This window comes from Rattus rattus, chromosome 2 (genome assembly GCF_011064425.1).
Source record: "Rattus rattus isolate New Zealand chromosome 2, Rrattus_CSIRO_v1, whole genome shotgun sequence".
Lineage (NCBI taxonomy): Eukaryota > Metazoa > Chordata > Mammalia > Rodentia > Muridae > Rattus > Rattus rattus.
In genome coordinates, this window is record NC_046155.1 from 39,829,214 (window position 1) to 39,843,550 (window position 14,337).

Below are 14,337 nucleotides of genomic sequence, written 5' to 3' on the forward strand. Positions count from 1 at the left end.
GCCAGTGTTTGCTGTGGTCGGTCGGGGCTGGCTCCTCTAGGCACAGTGGTCTGCAAGTGTCCTGAGCTTCTGTTTTGTTGTGTTGTTTGGTGAAAGGGAGCCAGATCTTTGACCTTCATTAAATAAAAGAATCCCGAGAGCAGCCACTGCCATTGAAGTGAGTGTGGTAATATTGCTGATTTATTTTGCACAAAGATAGTTCTACAACAAAAAGCTGGCCATTTGTTGAAGTCACTGATTTCAGTAGATTTCTATCACATATTGAGAACGGAACGCCGGACAGTATGCACAGATGCCCACCACCAGAGAGGGTCTACTGGACATCGCTGCTTTCCAGTTTACTCTTAGAAGACATCTCTGAAACGGTTCACATCTCAGTTGAATGAATATGGTGTATGAGACAGTGTGTTATAAAATCTAAACTAGGAAAGAAAAGCAGGATCATGTTTATCGTGTGGATGATCCATCACAGCCTGCTAAACTACGTTAAGAAGTTTATTGGTAGAAAGCACAGTCGGCCTTCAGAGTCTGTGGGGATTTGTCCAGGACACCCACCTTGAAATACCAGACTCTGTGGCTGGTCGAGCCTCTGATGATACCCAGTGGGCACCATTGGCATATAACCTATATGGGGTCCTGAGATATAATTCCTATATATTTTAAACCACCTCTGGATTTCCCATAAAATCCAATACAAGATGAAGTCTGTGTAAATAGTGGCCATGCGATGTAGTTTAGGGAACAATGGGAAGAAGAAATTGTACAGGGTTAGCATGAACACATTTTAGAAAACGTATTTTTGCTCTTCATGTTCTGGTCTGCTGTTCCCCCGTGAGTGCAGAACCCACAGACAATCAGAGCGGAGTGTATTCTCTTCTCAGATGACCTTATAAAAGACAGCCCTCATCCAGCCGTTTGTACACGGACTCTCTGCTTTGTGAGGACTCTCTAGCCTTGTTTTATCTCTGGTTACCATGGTTTGAGTTCAGTCTTGTTGAGGAGGTGGTAGCCTCGTGCCTGGGGCACTTTATTGTGCTCACGTACTTTCCTGGCCATTCAGTTCTAAACATAAGGGACTGGGGTTCGCGTGTCTTTGCATACATTGTACGTACTCATTCATTTACTAGATAGCCATTGAACATTTACTCTAAGGCTCTGGAGATGTACCAGTGAGCAACACTGGAACGTGTATGCATTTCCGCTGGGGTAGGGGAGAGAATCACAGTGCAGGAGTTAGCTCACAGCCGGTCCAGCCCCTGACCTGAGTGCCCATGCTATAGACGTGTGCTGACTCAGCAGAGCAAACAGGATCTCAACAGAAAGGACTGCACCCTTCTCGGACACAGGCCTCTCAGTGTAGGAGGCAGACCATCAGCCCAGGACGCTCCAGACATCCTGTTTACCCTGAGTGTGAGTGTTCAGAATGAAGGTTCAAGAATCTGTCTTTAACAGATATCCCAAGGCATTCTCTTGCCACAGAAGTCAGAATTACTGAGTATTGGTACTAGGTCATCTCTTTTAGATGACCGGTTCACGCTTCTGAAAACAAAGGCTTCTTCAGTGAAGTGGACAGGCAATAGCGATGTCTAATTTTGTCCTTAGAAGAGTGCTTTTGTCTCCATGGGTCCGGTGGGGGAAATGCTTTGAGTTTTGCTCTGTCCGCCACTCCTCACCTCCCTGCTCATAACGGGACACCGGCTGTTGGTATGACTCTTAACGTGAACATGCTACATTTTGACTTGCAAACTGGCCCCATACCAACCAGCAGTCTGCATTCAGAAGTAGGCTCAAGGGGCGGGGCACTTTCATTCCAACCACAGCAACAGTGAGTGAGCAAATACATTTCTTCCTCTAAGCCTGAGTTTCCCTGCATGCCGAGTGGAAATAGTAAGAACACCTACTTGATGGAGCAAAGCAAGCAGTGGCTTGTCAGGGGATGTAGCACAGCAGAAGCCACGTGCATGGGCCGCTGTGAACGTCTCTTTCCGGAGGATGTACTCCACAGAAGGCCCTTTCCCCGTAGCATGTTAGGGTTTCCCAGCCAACTCTGCAGGATTTCTCACTGCCGCTGAGGTGGTGGCCTTCCTAAAATCAGGCTAAAATGATACTCTGGAATTAGCATTTTTGATTCTCTTTTTATGGAGAAATTGAAAGAATTGCTTTGACTTGCACTCTTAAGTGTGCTTGAAAGTATCTTTTGTTATTTTTAACTTTTCCGTATTTTAACGTTTTCCACTGTGAAAGCGGCCTGTCGAGATGGACGGTGATAACATCTGTACAGGAATGAGGGTGTAATTAACAAACGGTCCACTTTAAAACAGCTCACGTAGTGCATTTCATGTTATGCACATTTTACCATAGGTCTAAAAACAACAAAGTAAGAGTCTATATTCAGGAACTAGTGACTGTAACTAAGGAAAAAAGAGAAGAATAAATAGTTTCTAGATGTTTATCGTCCCCACTGGCATTTCTGTGGCTAGCCGAGCCTGTTTATAGGGTATTGGAAACACATTGTAAAGATAAACTTTGTTTATAAGCTCAGGCTCCCTGAGCCAGACCAACAGGGCTGCTGAAGTTACCGTTAAAGCTACAAGCACTTGGGGGAAGGGGGAGGGTTTAAGAGATCCAGGTTTTCCAAAGCGGCCCTGTGAGGTAGCCCCAGTAGTTAGAGTCATTATCCCTTTTGGACTGCTACAACAGACTGCTACTAAAGCATATTTGTAAAGACCAAGAAGCCCAAGGTTCATGAATTTGTTATAGGTGTACTTCAGGTCTGACAAGGGCCTAATCTCTGTTTCCAAACTGACATCCTGGATGCCGCATTGTGGCAGGGGGACACCACTCCTCGTACGGGGAGTGGGTTAAAGGCCGGCATCGTCCCAAAGCCCACTTCATTGGGTGATCATGAATTTACTTATGAAAGTAGCATTTTTCACGTCCTGAACACTCCCGTGAGGCCCCACCTCCCAGCGTGCACACACGGGACTCAGTTCCAAACATGTTCACATTGGAGAGGAAAGCATTGAGCAAAGCACCTGGCTGTGCCATTTGGGGTGGAGTGTGTAAGCCAGCCCCCGGGGTCACTGCTTTAGATCGTGAGACTGTAGGTGGCTTAGAGCTAGCTGGTTTGTACAGAAAGACCACTACTTTATGGAAAATGCACACTTAAAAAGACTGGAAGCAAGCAAAGATTTGGTGATAAAATGTCAATAAAAACACCTAGATGGAATTTTAAATGTCTTTCCCCTTCATTTTCTAGGTGATAATAAGTTCTATTACTCAAAATAGAAAGTACTATTGAAATAATAACAACAACAATAATAATAATAATAATGAAAATAATAATAATAACAAAATGAATATTTCTTCCTTACCATTGGAATCTTATTTTCTTTAACATGGAAGGGATACTTATGGAATTTTAGAACTGCTTTACATATGTGCTACAGGAAAACATTGTTTCTTCCCATAGTCAAATTTCCCTAGAGTCACTCACTAAGGGGACGATGAGTCCAGGAAGGAGGAAGAGGGACATTCCTCAAACTTCCGGCAATGTTGATTTGCTGATATCCTGTGACCCAGTGTGCCCTGGAGCATGCTCTGCAGAGTGCTGTGGTGGTGGTGGACAGAGCACAAGATGGCACTATTGGGACACTTGGGGACATTGGAGCCACAAGAGGCAACCTCCCCAAGTGTGGAGACTTAGCTAAACTGTCCAGTTTTAGCTGTTTTCAAAATATCAACTGTTTGTTCTATGAAACACTTTAGGAGGTAACCCAAAGCAGCCCTCAGCAGGCATGGTTCACAAGTTAGCCTTCCAGTGCCATGCACAGGGGTGTTGTCCTCTGTTCTTGTGGAATGTCCCATGCCACTTTCTTAAATTCTTGCAAACAGATGTGGTAATGTTTCCCTCTCTCCACTGTCTCACTGTGTAGGGTCTTAGAGATACAGGCTGACAGAAGCAAGGCCAGCTTTTTGGCTCTCCTGGAGAGGAGGCTTCCATGCTAACAAAAATAGAAAGAATGGGCCGTCCTGATTCCAGATAAAGTCTGCTTGCTGCAGTCTCTGTAGCTCTTATCACGAGCCACTGTGGCTGGAGCGTTTTCTGGTAGGGAGAACTCAGGGCCTCTGCTAGGGAACATGGAAAATTTCACCGTGTAACCCAAGAGCCTTTACTCAAACCCTGGGAGGGTCTAAAGGCCTTGGACCCCAACCAGCATTCCTTGCCACCCACCATGATCACCTAAGGCAGTTCCTGGATTCTCGTGATTCAGAGGGGCCTGCCCTGTTGCTTCTTGGTTGTGCTCAGGGCATGTATTCAGATCTTTTTCTTTTTGAGCACATAAAGCTAATTACTAAAGAGATCCCCACTGCCTGCACTGTGCATAAGGAGGCAGAGAACCCTGAGGAGGTATTGGCGGGTGAAGGATCCCCAGGAGGTCTGTACAGAGCTGCCCTCTAGTGAAATGGAATGACTTTAGGTCCCAAGAGGCTCTGTCCTTAGTTATACTTAGTAGCCCAGGGAGATGTCTTAAATTCTCACCCCTGTCTTTTCTTCCAGTAAGCTCTTAGGTATTATTAGATGAGACAATATGAACTTATAATATAAATTCATATTACAAATATACAGTCTTTTTCCAGGTGGAAGGCCCCATTTTGAACTACACAGCCCAAAAGGCACCATTGCTCTGCTTTTCATCCTTTCGCTTTCCCACTAGAGAGGATTAAGGAACGAATGTGGAAGGGCTGGAGAGATGGGTCTGATACAGCACTTGTAAAATGAGAACCAGAGTTCTGATTCCCAGAGCACATTCATGCTGGAGGCCCTGGCAGCCTGACTATAGTCCTACCCTTCAGAAGGTGGAGATGGGGGATCCCAGGAGCAAACTGGCCAGACAGACCAGACCAGCTGTATTGGCAACCCTGCCTCAGTGAACAAGATGGAGAGGAATTGAAGGAGACTCCTGGTGTCAGCCTCAGGCCTCCACACACACTCACTTTCATGCGGCCACATGCATGTGAGCATACATACTCACAGGTCACCACTTACGTTTATGCAAAAACAAACAAACCACATGTGCCATCATGTTAGTCCTGTAGAGCCCATGGAAGGCATCACTAATCATCATATTAGCCGTGTAGAGCCCATGGAAGGCATCACTAGTCAATAAGAGATTTATCCCCAATTTAGTGAATATTAATTGACCAATATGGACATTTGACTGTCTACTCCATGGGAGACAGTCAAAAATTATTAAAAAATGCTTAAAAAAGAAAAAAAAAGGAAAGCTTTTATTTCAGAAAAGTGAAAGCTCACAAATATTCAAAGTAGCTATATTCCTAATAGTTTCAATTAGAAATAATCCAAATGTCTTTCAACATTACCGTGAATAAAACCACAGTGTATGCACACAGTGGAATACTCTACAGCACTGGAAAAGCATGAATAAAGAATGGTATTCAGATGCATTTTGTAGTGTAGAGTGAATGAGACTACCCTTTGGTGACAAAGGTCAGAGCAGTGATTGCTCCTCGGGTAAACTGACTAAAAGGAGCTTCAGGAGGCCTGCTGGGCTGGCAAGTGTTCAGTATCTTGATCCTGCTAACGTTGGGTGGGTGTGCACCGTGCAGAAGCTCACTGGGTGCAACCTCTCGCCTGTACACTGTTAGTGTTGTCCTTACAATGTCTCTAGAAGGAACCATCTCCACGAAGCCCGACGCTCAGCCCTTGCTCCGTGTTCCACGGACAAGCTCTTGATTCTGAGCCTAAATCAGACTAGACTTATTAACTACCTTCTGGTAGTTTCTCATCTGTATAAAAAGGATAAAAATAGCCTATACTTCTTGGCATTGTTCTGAGTTCAAATAAAATAATTCATGTCTAAAAGGCTTCACACGATTGATCCCTGCTTGGCACATCATCCACACGCTTGTGACACCCAGTGTGGAGCCTTTGCTCCTGCCCCCTTCCCTCTAACCACCTACCTCATATTTATGCCGCCTTTTCTTGTTTTCTGTGCATCGGGTACACATGCATGTATGGACATACCTGCACATTTGTGCACATTCACGTAGAGACCAGAAGATAGCCTCAGGCATTCCTCCACAGGCACCATCCACCTTATTCTCTGAAACGGAGCCCTCCCTGGGGCTTGGGCCTTGCTGTTCAGGAGAAGCCAGCTTACTCGTGAGCCTCCGACCCACCCGGGGCCTCAGGCTGCCAGGACTGCAGGCCCAGCACCATGCCCGGCTTTTGACGTGTGCGCTGGGGCGCAAAGGCCTTTGCTGCTTGAGCTGCCTCCCTATGCTCCATTTCCCCGATTTCATTGACTCCTGTGAGTTTCTCCTCCTTTTAAAGAGCTGCAGACATGAAGTATATATGTTCTGATACACACAGCTTTACAGTTTCCTGAATTAAAATATAACTCCGCACCCACTGAACCCAAATCGGTTGAACACATTTATTCGTCTCTGCAGCCTCTGTGGGTCAGCTTAGTGGTCGCCATCTTGTCCGCACCCACAGGGTCTCCTGAGGCTGCTGACGAGTGGTCCATGCTAAACCAGTGTCTGAGACGGGACGGGGCATCAACCCCTGGAGCTCCAGCTGATGCCAGGGTGTGGACAAGTTTGAGAAGCCCTGGGTTCGTTTTCTGTTTCTTTCATGGTGTCTTAGCTTCAGCATGTGGGGCTGATCCCTACTTCACACTAGAGTAACTGGGCATTTTCTGAGTAGCCCCATGTCTCAGGCCTGCCCTGGGTAAGGCCCGGAAGTTTGTGAGGTGCAGCCAGCACTGGGGACAGCCGCTCTAGTTCTCATACCAAATTCTCCAGTTAGCTTAGAGAGAGTACTTTCTCTCTATGGTTTGGAAATTCCTGTCTCTCTCCACTTCCTTTGCAAGCTAAATGGGGAGCAGTGTGGTGCCAGGCTGATAAGTGTTTTGAACTTGTTTCGCCCTCAGTATGGGATTGTGCTGGATGCCGGGTCGTCTCACACCAACCTGTACATCTACAAGTGGCCGGCTGAGAAGGAGAATGATACAGGAGTGGTGCAGCAGTTAGAAGAATGCCAAGTGAAAGGTAAGACGGGGACCAGGGGCTGGGGAGAGCGGGCACGAGAGCCAACCGAGGAACATGGCGGGTCTGTCGTTGGTTTTTTATTATCACTATAGAGTGACGTTGAGCCAGGCCTAGTAGCACAGGCTGGTAAGCAGGTGGATCATCAGCTTCAGGCCAGCCTGGACCACAGAATGAGTTCACGGCTGGACAACCTAGTAAGACTCCGCCCTAAACAAGACATGGATGTAGCCCCGCAGTTGACATATGCTCACACGCACGGGGCCCTGTGTTCAGTCCTTATTACTTCCAATAATGACAGCAATATTGAAATCAACCCTGGAAAAATGAGCAATTTTTAAAATATCTGGAAGTGTAGCTTAGTGTACTGTGCAGGCTTAATATTCATGATTATTCATGATTCGAGGATAGGGTCTCAGCAAAGCACAAATGCACGCACACACACATGCATGCACAAGAGCTGAGCGATTCTAGCTCTTGTCAGTAGAGCTACATCCCTGTATCATGCATGCAGGATGAATCCTGCATCCCGTATCCATGAACTCAGCACCCATGTTCACTCTCCAGGTCTGTTGGGTGAGCAGCAGCAGCCCTGTTTTAAAAACGAGGGCAGCAAGGTTAAGACAGTTCCCGCCACTTGTTTAACGTTACTTAAGCTGGCAGCTGATGGAGCTGGCTGTCAGATCCACGTCCAAGCCAGTGGTTCTCAGACTTGCAATGGCCCAGAACTACCCAGGGTGAGGGTGGGTGCTCTCCTAAGCCACAGGTCTGGGCGGGAGCCTGGGGGTTTGCATTTTTACCAAGTTTCCTGGTGCTTCTGTGGGGATGCTCACCTGCCCTTCTTATTTTTAGACTCAGACTGCAACTTGGAGGAAAATCTCAGCAACTTTGGTTCTCTTCAGATGTGGGGAAGAGCAGATCACAGGCCTTTAGGGCTAGGGTCATTTAAATCTTCTTTTCCAGGGAAGGAAGCAAAAGCCTGTTGGACTAGTCCCCTGTAACTGGCAAGAGTCCAGCTGGTGGTCCAGGCCCCTAACTGCACTAGAAGCTCCCACAGAAGCACTGCTTTATATGCTGATAACTCGACCCCCCCCAGCCTCCCGATCCCCACCCGGAGGATGGCTGACCGCTCAGCTCCCCTGACTTGCTTTGTCCTGCTCTCTGACATGCACCCCTGTGATCTTTGTCTCCATTGGCCTTTTGAGCCAAGAACACACTGTTTCTTTTCAATCAGGTAATCTGGATCCCAGAAGAGAAGTGACTTTTAATCTGATGGCCAATAGCTTCCACGGATTTTAATACTTTGCCAAGGAACCAGGCAGGGATAGAGAGAAAAAGCCACTTTTCCTGGGGCCTGGTGTGCCAACACTTAGGCCTTGCTGCTATGGAGGCAGTGCTCCCTGAGTTCCCAAAGGTTCCACAGATGTCTTTCTTTTGAGGTTCATCTCATGAATGTGTGTGTTTGGACTAACAAATACAGTTAGCGAGACACCAAGAACAGACTTCCTGAATCAGAAGTGAGCTGCGATCAGAGCATGGGCTTCTCATTCTGTCACACAAACAGGCTGTTTAGAAGCCCATTTCAGTAATCACCTTGAAGGCAAATTCTCAGTAGGAAGCACTGTGGAATTCACCTCAGAGTAAGATGGAAACTTAGGAGTCTTGGCTCCAGTCCTCTCCATAGCAACCGTTAGTTTGCTCTAAAATTGAAATAACAGTCTTCGGAGGAAGGCAGGGTACTGGAGCAGGAAAGACTCTCAGGACTTGCAGATTCTGTTCTGTTTATTCTAACAAAAAAAGAAACTCCATAAATTTTAAGGGCATACTCTATGACATAGCTAGTTAACGGCCATTCTGCCTTTTCAGGAAAAGCCAGTGTGTCGGGTGCTTTAACTTTTGCGCTAAATGTCATCTTAACCTAGGGCCTCTAGGAACTAATGTTGCTCACTACAACTCTGTGGAAGGAGCTTTCAAAAGAGCTAACAGAGAAGCTACTCTAAGAGCTGCATTGGTGTCAGAGGATGTGAAATAGCACCACCTTGTGGCCAAATTGATGAACACCCCGTTTTACCAGCAAAAATTTAAAATGACAAGATTTAAAAAATTACAATACTGTACATTTATTAGGTACTTTTTTTCATGACTATAATGAAATACGTGAGAGAGAAACTTAAGGGAAGAAGGGCTTACATTAGCTTTTGGTTCTAAGGGAAACAGTCTGTCATGGTGGGGAAACCATGGCAACAGGAGCTTTTCACATCTGGGCAGATCAGGAAGCCGAAGAAGGGTCTCACCAGCTTTCTCCTCCCCCATTTTTCGTTCAGTCTAGAACCCCATCCCCAGGATGCTGCAGTCTGCATTCTTCTTCTCCAGGTAAACCTCTCGGCAAACAGCCTCACAGATATACCCAAAGGGTGTCTCGCTCATCACCAGGTGCTTCTGACTGCAACCTCTCTTCCCTCTAAGAAATACAACCCAGAGTACCTCATGTCAAGAAGTGTCTCTTCCATTTTCTTAGCAAACGCTTTTTAAAAGATTTGGTCAAGACACGTGCCCCACACTTTCTCTTTTAAACGTTTTCATTTTCTGTTTTTTTCCTCAGGTCCCGGAATCTCAAAATACGCTCAGAAAACAGATGAAATAGCTGCATATCTGGCTGAATGCATGAAAATGTCCACTGAGCGGATACCAGCGTCCAAACACCACCAGACACCCGTGTACCTGGGAGCCACCGCGGGCATGCGCTTGCTCAGGTAGAGCGATGTGTAGAGACCAGTGTGCTGGGCCTGAGGCAGTGCTGACACTAGGGGCCTTGTAGCTGCCTCACATGCCAAATCCTGTGCTAGAAAATAAGTTCTATTAAGTTTATATAATGATAAGTTTTAAGTATCTAAAAGAGTCTGCCTGTCTCCCTTGGGGAAGCCTTAGAAAGATTAAGGCCATGCCCTCCAAAATTTGGGGTTGAAGATAGACTCAATATCTGGGAGGAAGAAGGTAAAAGAAGACCCACCCATGTCCCAAGACAAGTAACTACAGCTAGCAAAGCTTGGTTGGTTCCCCATTAATATCCCTGTGTGTTGTGTACATCACAGTACATGAGAGGAAAACTCAGCCCTCAGGAAATTAGACTTCTATCTAGGGCGATCTGTTGGCTAACAGGAGTGTGCAAAGCTGCCCAGGGAGCTTGTGGGATTGCTCAGGATGGAAGGCGGGAGGAAGGGCCTGCCACATCAGGGCTGCCTGAGTGGAGGAGGGGGTGAAGGGGAGGGGAGGCCAGCTCTGGCAAAGCTCAGCGTCCATCTAGTCAGACATCTGTTCAGTGCTGTTATGTGCCACAGATGGTCTTAGGTGCTGGGGACAAAAGCTCCTGGCATCATGGGTTTGTGCTCCAGTGGATGTATAAAGGTAGGGAGGTGAGAAGCCACGGCAGAGTGAGGATTGTAAAAGGGTCCACAGAGAAAGGAGACGGGGGTGGAGGTGGGGTGGGGAGGGTGAGGTGGGAGTGGGTTTAGAAATGCTAAGTTGCTGACCAGAAGCCACATGGCTGGGAAGTGGCAGAGCTTGAGCCGTGGGTGGCAGGATGGAGACCAGAAAGTACCTCATGCATTGTGCCCAGAAGGTTGGAGACGTGAGAAACCTTGTAAGAATGCAACTCGGTTATCAGTACTGAGGGTAGGTGGAGCAGGAAGGCCAGGGGAACTGTGTCTGTGAGACGCCCCAGCTGCTGCTTCATTCCACTGAGAGCCTCTCTGGGCTTCAGACTGGGCTTTGGGACAGTCACATTTCATCTTCATATGCTAACCCTGAAGACCCCTTTCATGTCTCCAAGTTTCAAACAGACCCAAGACTTGGACGATAGTAAGAGTAATATTTTCCCAGGCTGGCTTCAGGGGAACTTGGGCATCTGGCACGCATCTCTACTGCCCTAAGTGATGTTACTCAGAGACTAAGATGTAAAGAAGCAGGGGCACAGTGGTAGCTAAAACCTCACCTCCCAGTGCCCAGTATGGCCAGATAACGCTGATCTACCTCCACTGCCATTTAAAAGGACCCATGATCCGTTTTGAGCGTGGGAACAAAGCCAAATTGGTACTTTAAAAACATACTTCTCAAATCCAACTGCAGGATTTGCACTTGGAGACAGAGCCGTGCACAGGGTCCTCCTGCCTTCCAGTCTGGTGTGTTAGGTTCTCTAGTTTAATGGGCAGGCATAACTACGAAGACAAAACACAAAAACAAACAGAAAACAAACAAAACAAAGGGCAAGCCCGAAAGATCACATCATCATCTCTTCCCCTGCGTAGAATGGAAAGCGAGCAATCGGCAGACGAAGTCCTGGCTGCAGTGTCGAGAAGCCTGAAGAGCTACCCCTTTGACTTCCAGGGCGCCAAGATCATCACTGGGCAGGAGGAAGGGGCCTATGGGTGGATTACTATTAACTATCTGCTGGGCAGATTCACTCAGGTAAGCGCCTCGTACCACGGAGGACGGTCAGTGCCATTACTGTCTTGGGCCTTAGTATCTGGGTCCTTAGCAAGGGGAATGATGGATAAATGAACGAATTCCATACTCCTACATTCGTAGCCATTACTAGAAGTACATTTACCTAGGTGTGATTACTGGAGAATATCAAAGCCATTGTCTTCATCTCAGGCAGACACAGAGGAAAAGAAAATCTACTTTAAAGAATCTATCTTTAAAAGTTATGTATGTGTGAGCATCTGTGTGTGTGCCCGCACATGAGTATCTCCAGAGACCAGGAGAGGCTGTCGGATCTCCTGGAACTGGAGTCGCACGCAGTCGTGAGCCTCCCAGTGTTAGGAATCAAACCCAGTCCTCTGCACGGGCAGCCTGGGCTCTTAACCACCGAGTTCTCTCCAGCTCCCTAATATATTTCATTTGATAGCATCTTAATCCAATTAAAAAAAAAAAAGACTAACTGGGCAGAGACTCGCGTGAGACTGGGGCAGGAGAATTACAATTTGGAGCCCAGCCTGAACAACACAGTAAGACTAGGTTTAAAGCAAAGTAAAACGAAACGGTATTTGGGCGGCGAGGCGTGTTTAGCGGTCTGCCCGTGGTGTGACGTTCCCCAGGTGGCACATCACCACCCATACCAGCAGAGCCCCCGTAACGATGCTTAAAGATAGAGTCTCCTCTGGCCCAGGGCACTGAGCTGGTGACTGAGTGGGGGGTGGTTCTCGTTTGTGAAACCATCGTTTTCCTGGCCCCGCTCTGCTGTTTTCTGAGCTATGGCCTGAGAGTCCTCTTGCTGGCCATTGATCTGGAACTGATTTGGGAACCCACAGTAGGCCTTGCCTGACCCTCTGCCCCTGGTTCTGCATCTCGGGAAGCAGGACGTCCAGAGACTTCTAGCACTGCTCTTTCTTTCTTTCAGGAACAGAGTTGGCTAAACTTCATCTCAGACAGCCAGAAACAGGCAACCTTTGGCGCTTTGGATCTTGGCGGAGCCTCCACACAGATCACCTTCGTGCCCCTGAACAGCACTCTAGAGGCCCCAGAAACCTCCCTGCAGTTCCGTCTCTACGGCACGGACTACACCGTGTACACACACAGCTTCCTGTGCTATGGGAAGGATCAGGCACTCTGGCAGAAACTGGCCCAGGACATTCAGGCAAGTGCAACTGAATTCAGTTGTGCTCTCCCCACATCTGGTCCTCGGCCCCCACATCCTGTTATTTCCCCTTCGTCATTCAGTAACTGCTCCAAAGCTGGCCACTGCACTCCGCAGGCCTTCTCAGGCAGGACACCAAGCTACATCTGGTGGACCCCTGCGAGTCGGTCCACCCAGACAGCCCTCCCATGTTTGTTTACTGTGCTATCTCCAAGGACACCACTCAGACCTTTCCTTGGGAATTAATTTCTTGTCCCAGTGGTGATGATAATTCAGATTCCACGCTAGACCATTGCTGAGGGGAGGAGTGGTCATTTATAAGTTTGTCTGCACCATTCTTTTGTAATCAGAGAGGGAAAAGAAAAACACTGTGGGGAAAGTACAGAATCCGTCAATCAATACTTTATTGTCCCCAGATGCCTTCTGCATTTTGGATGCAAGAATAAATGCTTGATGTAATGAGATTACCAGACACTCCCTGGCAAATAAACACAGAGGGAAGTTGTCACATCCAGCTGTCCCGTCTCTAGGGAAGGACAATCAGTTCTCTCTCCTCCATGAACTCTGTTGTTCTTAAAACCATCAAGGCTGCCACCTAGGAGCGAGTGTAGCTGAGCGGTGCCTTGGACTCCAAAGTCCACAGGGCTCTGATGCAAAGCCTCCTTTTATCCTCGGGATTTAAGATCTTTTATTCATTTATTTTTTCGTTACTGGGATAAAAGACCTAAGGCATCATCCCACTCCTGAAGCTCCCAGTCTGGTTGGGGAGGAAGAAAGGGGATAACATGCAGACACAGGTACACCTAGGCTTGAGTCTTCTGGGGATTCTTGCTTGTAAACCTACTGTGTGCCCAGCACTGAGAGGCCAGAGACATTCCCAGCTCAGAGCATTTCTGGGTTCAGGTTTTACAAGGGCATTGAGGGCAGGCCAGGGATATGGTGGCACCCTTTGAGTATGATCAGTTAGCATTCAAGTGCTTCTTCTTCCATCCAGGTTTCAAGTGGTGGGATTCTCAAGGACCCGTGCTTTTACCCAGGATATAAGAAGGTTGTGAATGTAAGCGAACTCTATGGCACTCCCTGCACCAAGAGATTTGAGAAGAAGCTACCGTTTAATCAGTTTCAAGTCCAGGGCACTGGAGACTACGAACAGTGCCACCAGAGCATCCTCAAGCTCTTCAACAACAGCCACTGCCCTTACTCCCAGTGTGCCTTCAACGGTGTCTTCTTACCACCTCTCCAGGGGAGTTTTGGGGTAAGTTTGTGCAATGGTGACACATATTGGTGAGAGCGTTTGGTGTTACAGGTTGTACAAGACATGCCTATAACGTATTTAAATAGTGTAAACAAACCTACGCACAGTCATGTCTGGATAAAACTAAGCCTGTGCTATTTGGCCCAACAACGTCAGTGCTTGGGATCACCTTCTCCTTTATCTTCTTGAGTTTCTTCATGGTGCAAAAAGTATGGCTGCTGCTCCAAGCATCACGTCCCCCACCCCCAAGCCAACTCAAGGTAGGAAAGAGGTTTCTCTTCACGCAACTCTCTCACGCACCAGAGACAACACGTACCTTTTCCACGTCTGTCAGCCAGACCATGGTGAAATGCACATCCTGAAGCTGTCTGAT

General features: G+C 47.4%; 1 protein-coding gene across 3 annotated transcripts in view; it reads left to right on the top strand.

The window, feature by feature from the left end:
* Entpd1 (ectonucleoside triphosphate diphosphohydrolase 1) overlaps positions 1-14,337 on the top strand; it is a 78,822-nt gene that overhangs the window by 50,685 nt on the left and 13,800 nt on the right. For all 3 annotated transcript variants that reach the window (XM_032891940.1, XM_032891942.1, XM_032891941.1), the window contains exons 3-7: positions 6,960-7,077; positions 9,677-9,827; positions 11,379-11,538; positions 12,473-12,709; positions 13,704-13,964. In XM_032891940.1, the coding sequence (XP_032747831.1) occupies positions 6,960-7,077; positions 9,677-9,827; positions 11,379-11,538; positions 12,473-12,709; positions 13,704-13,964 (927 nt within the window). The remainder of the gene's footprint in view (positions 1-6,959; positions 7,078-9,676; positions 9,828-11,378; positions 11,539-12,472; positions 12,710-13,703; positions 13,965-14,337) is intronic.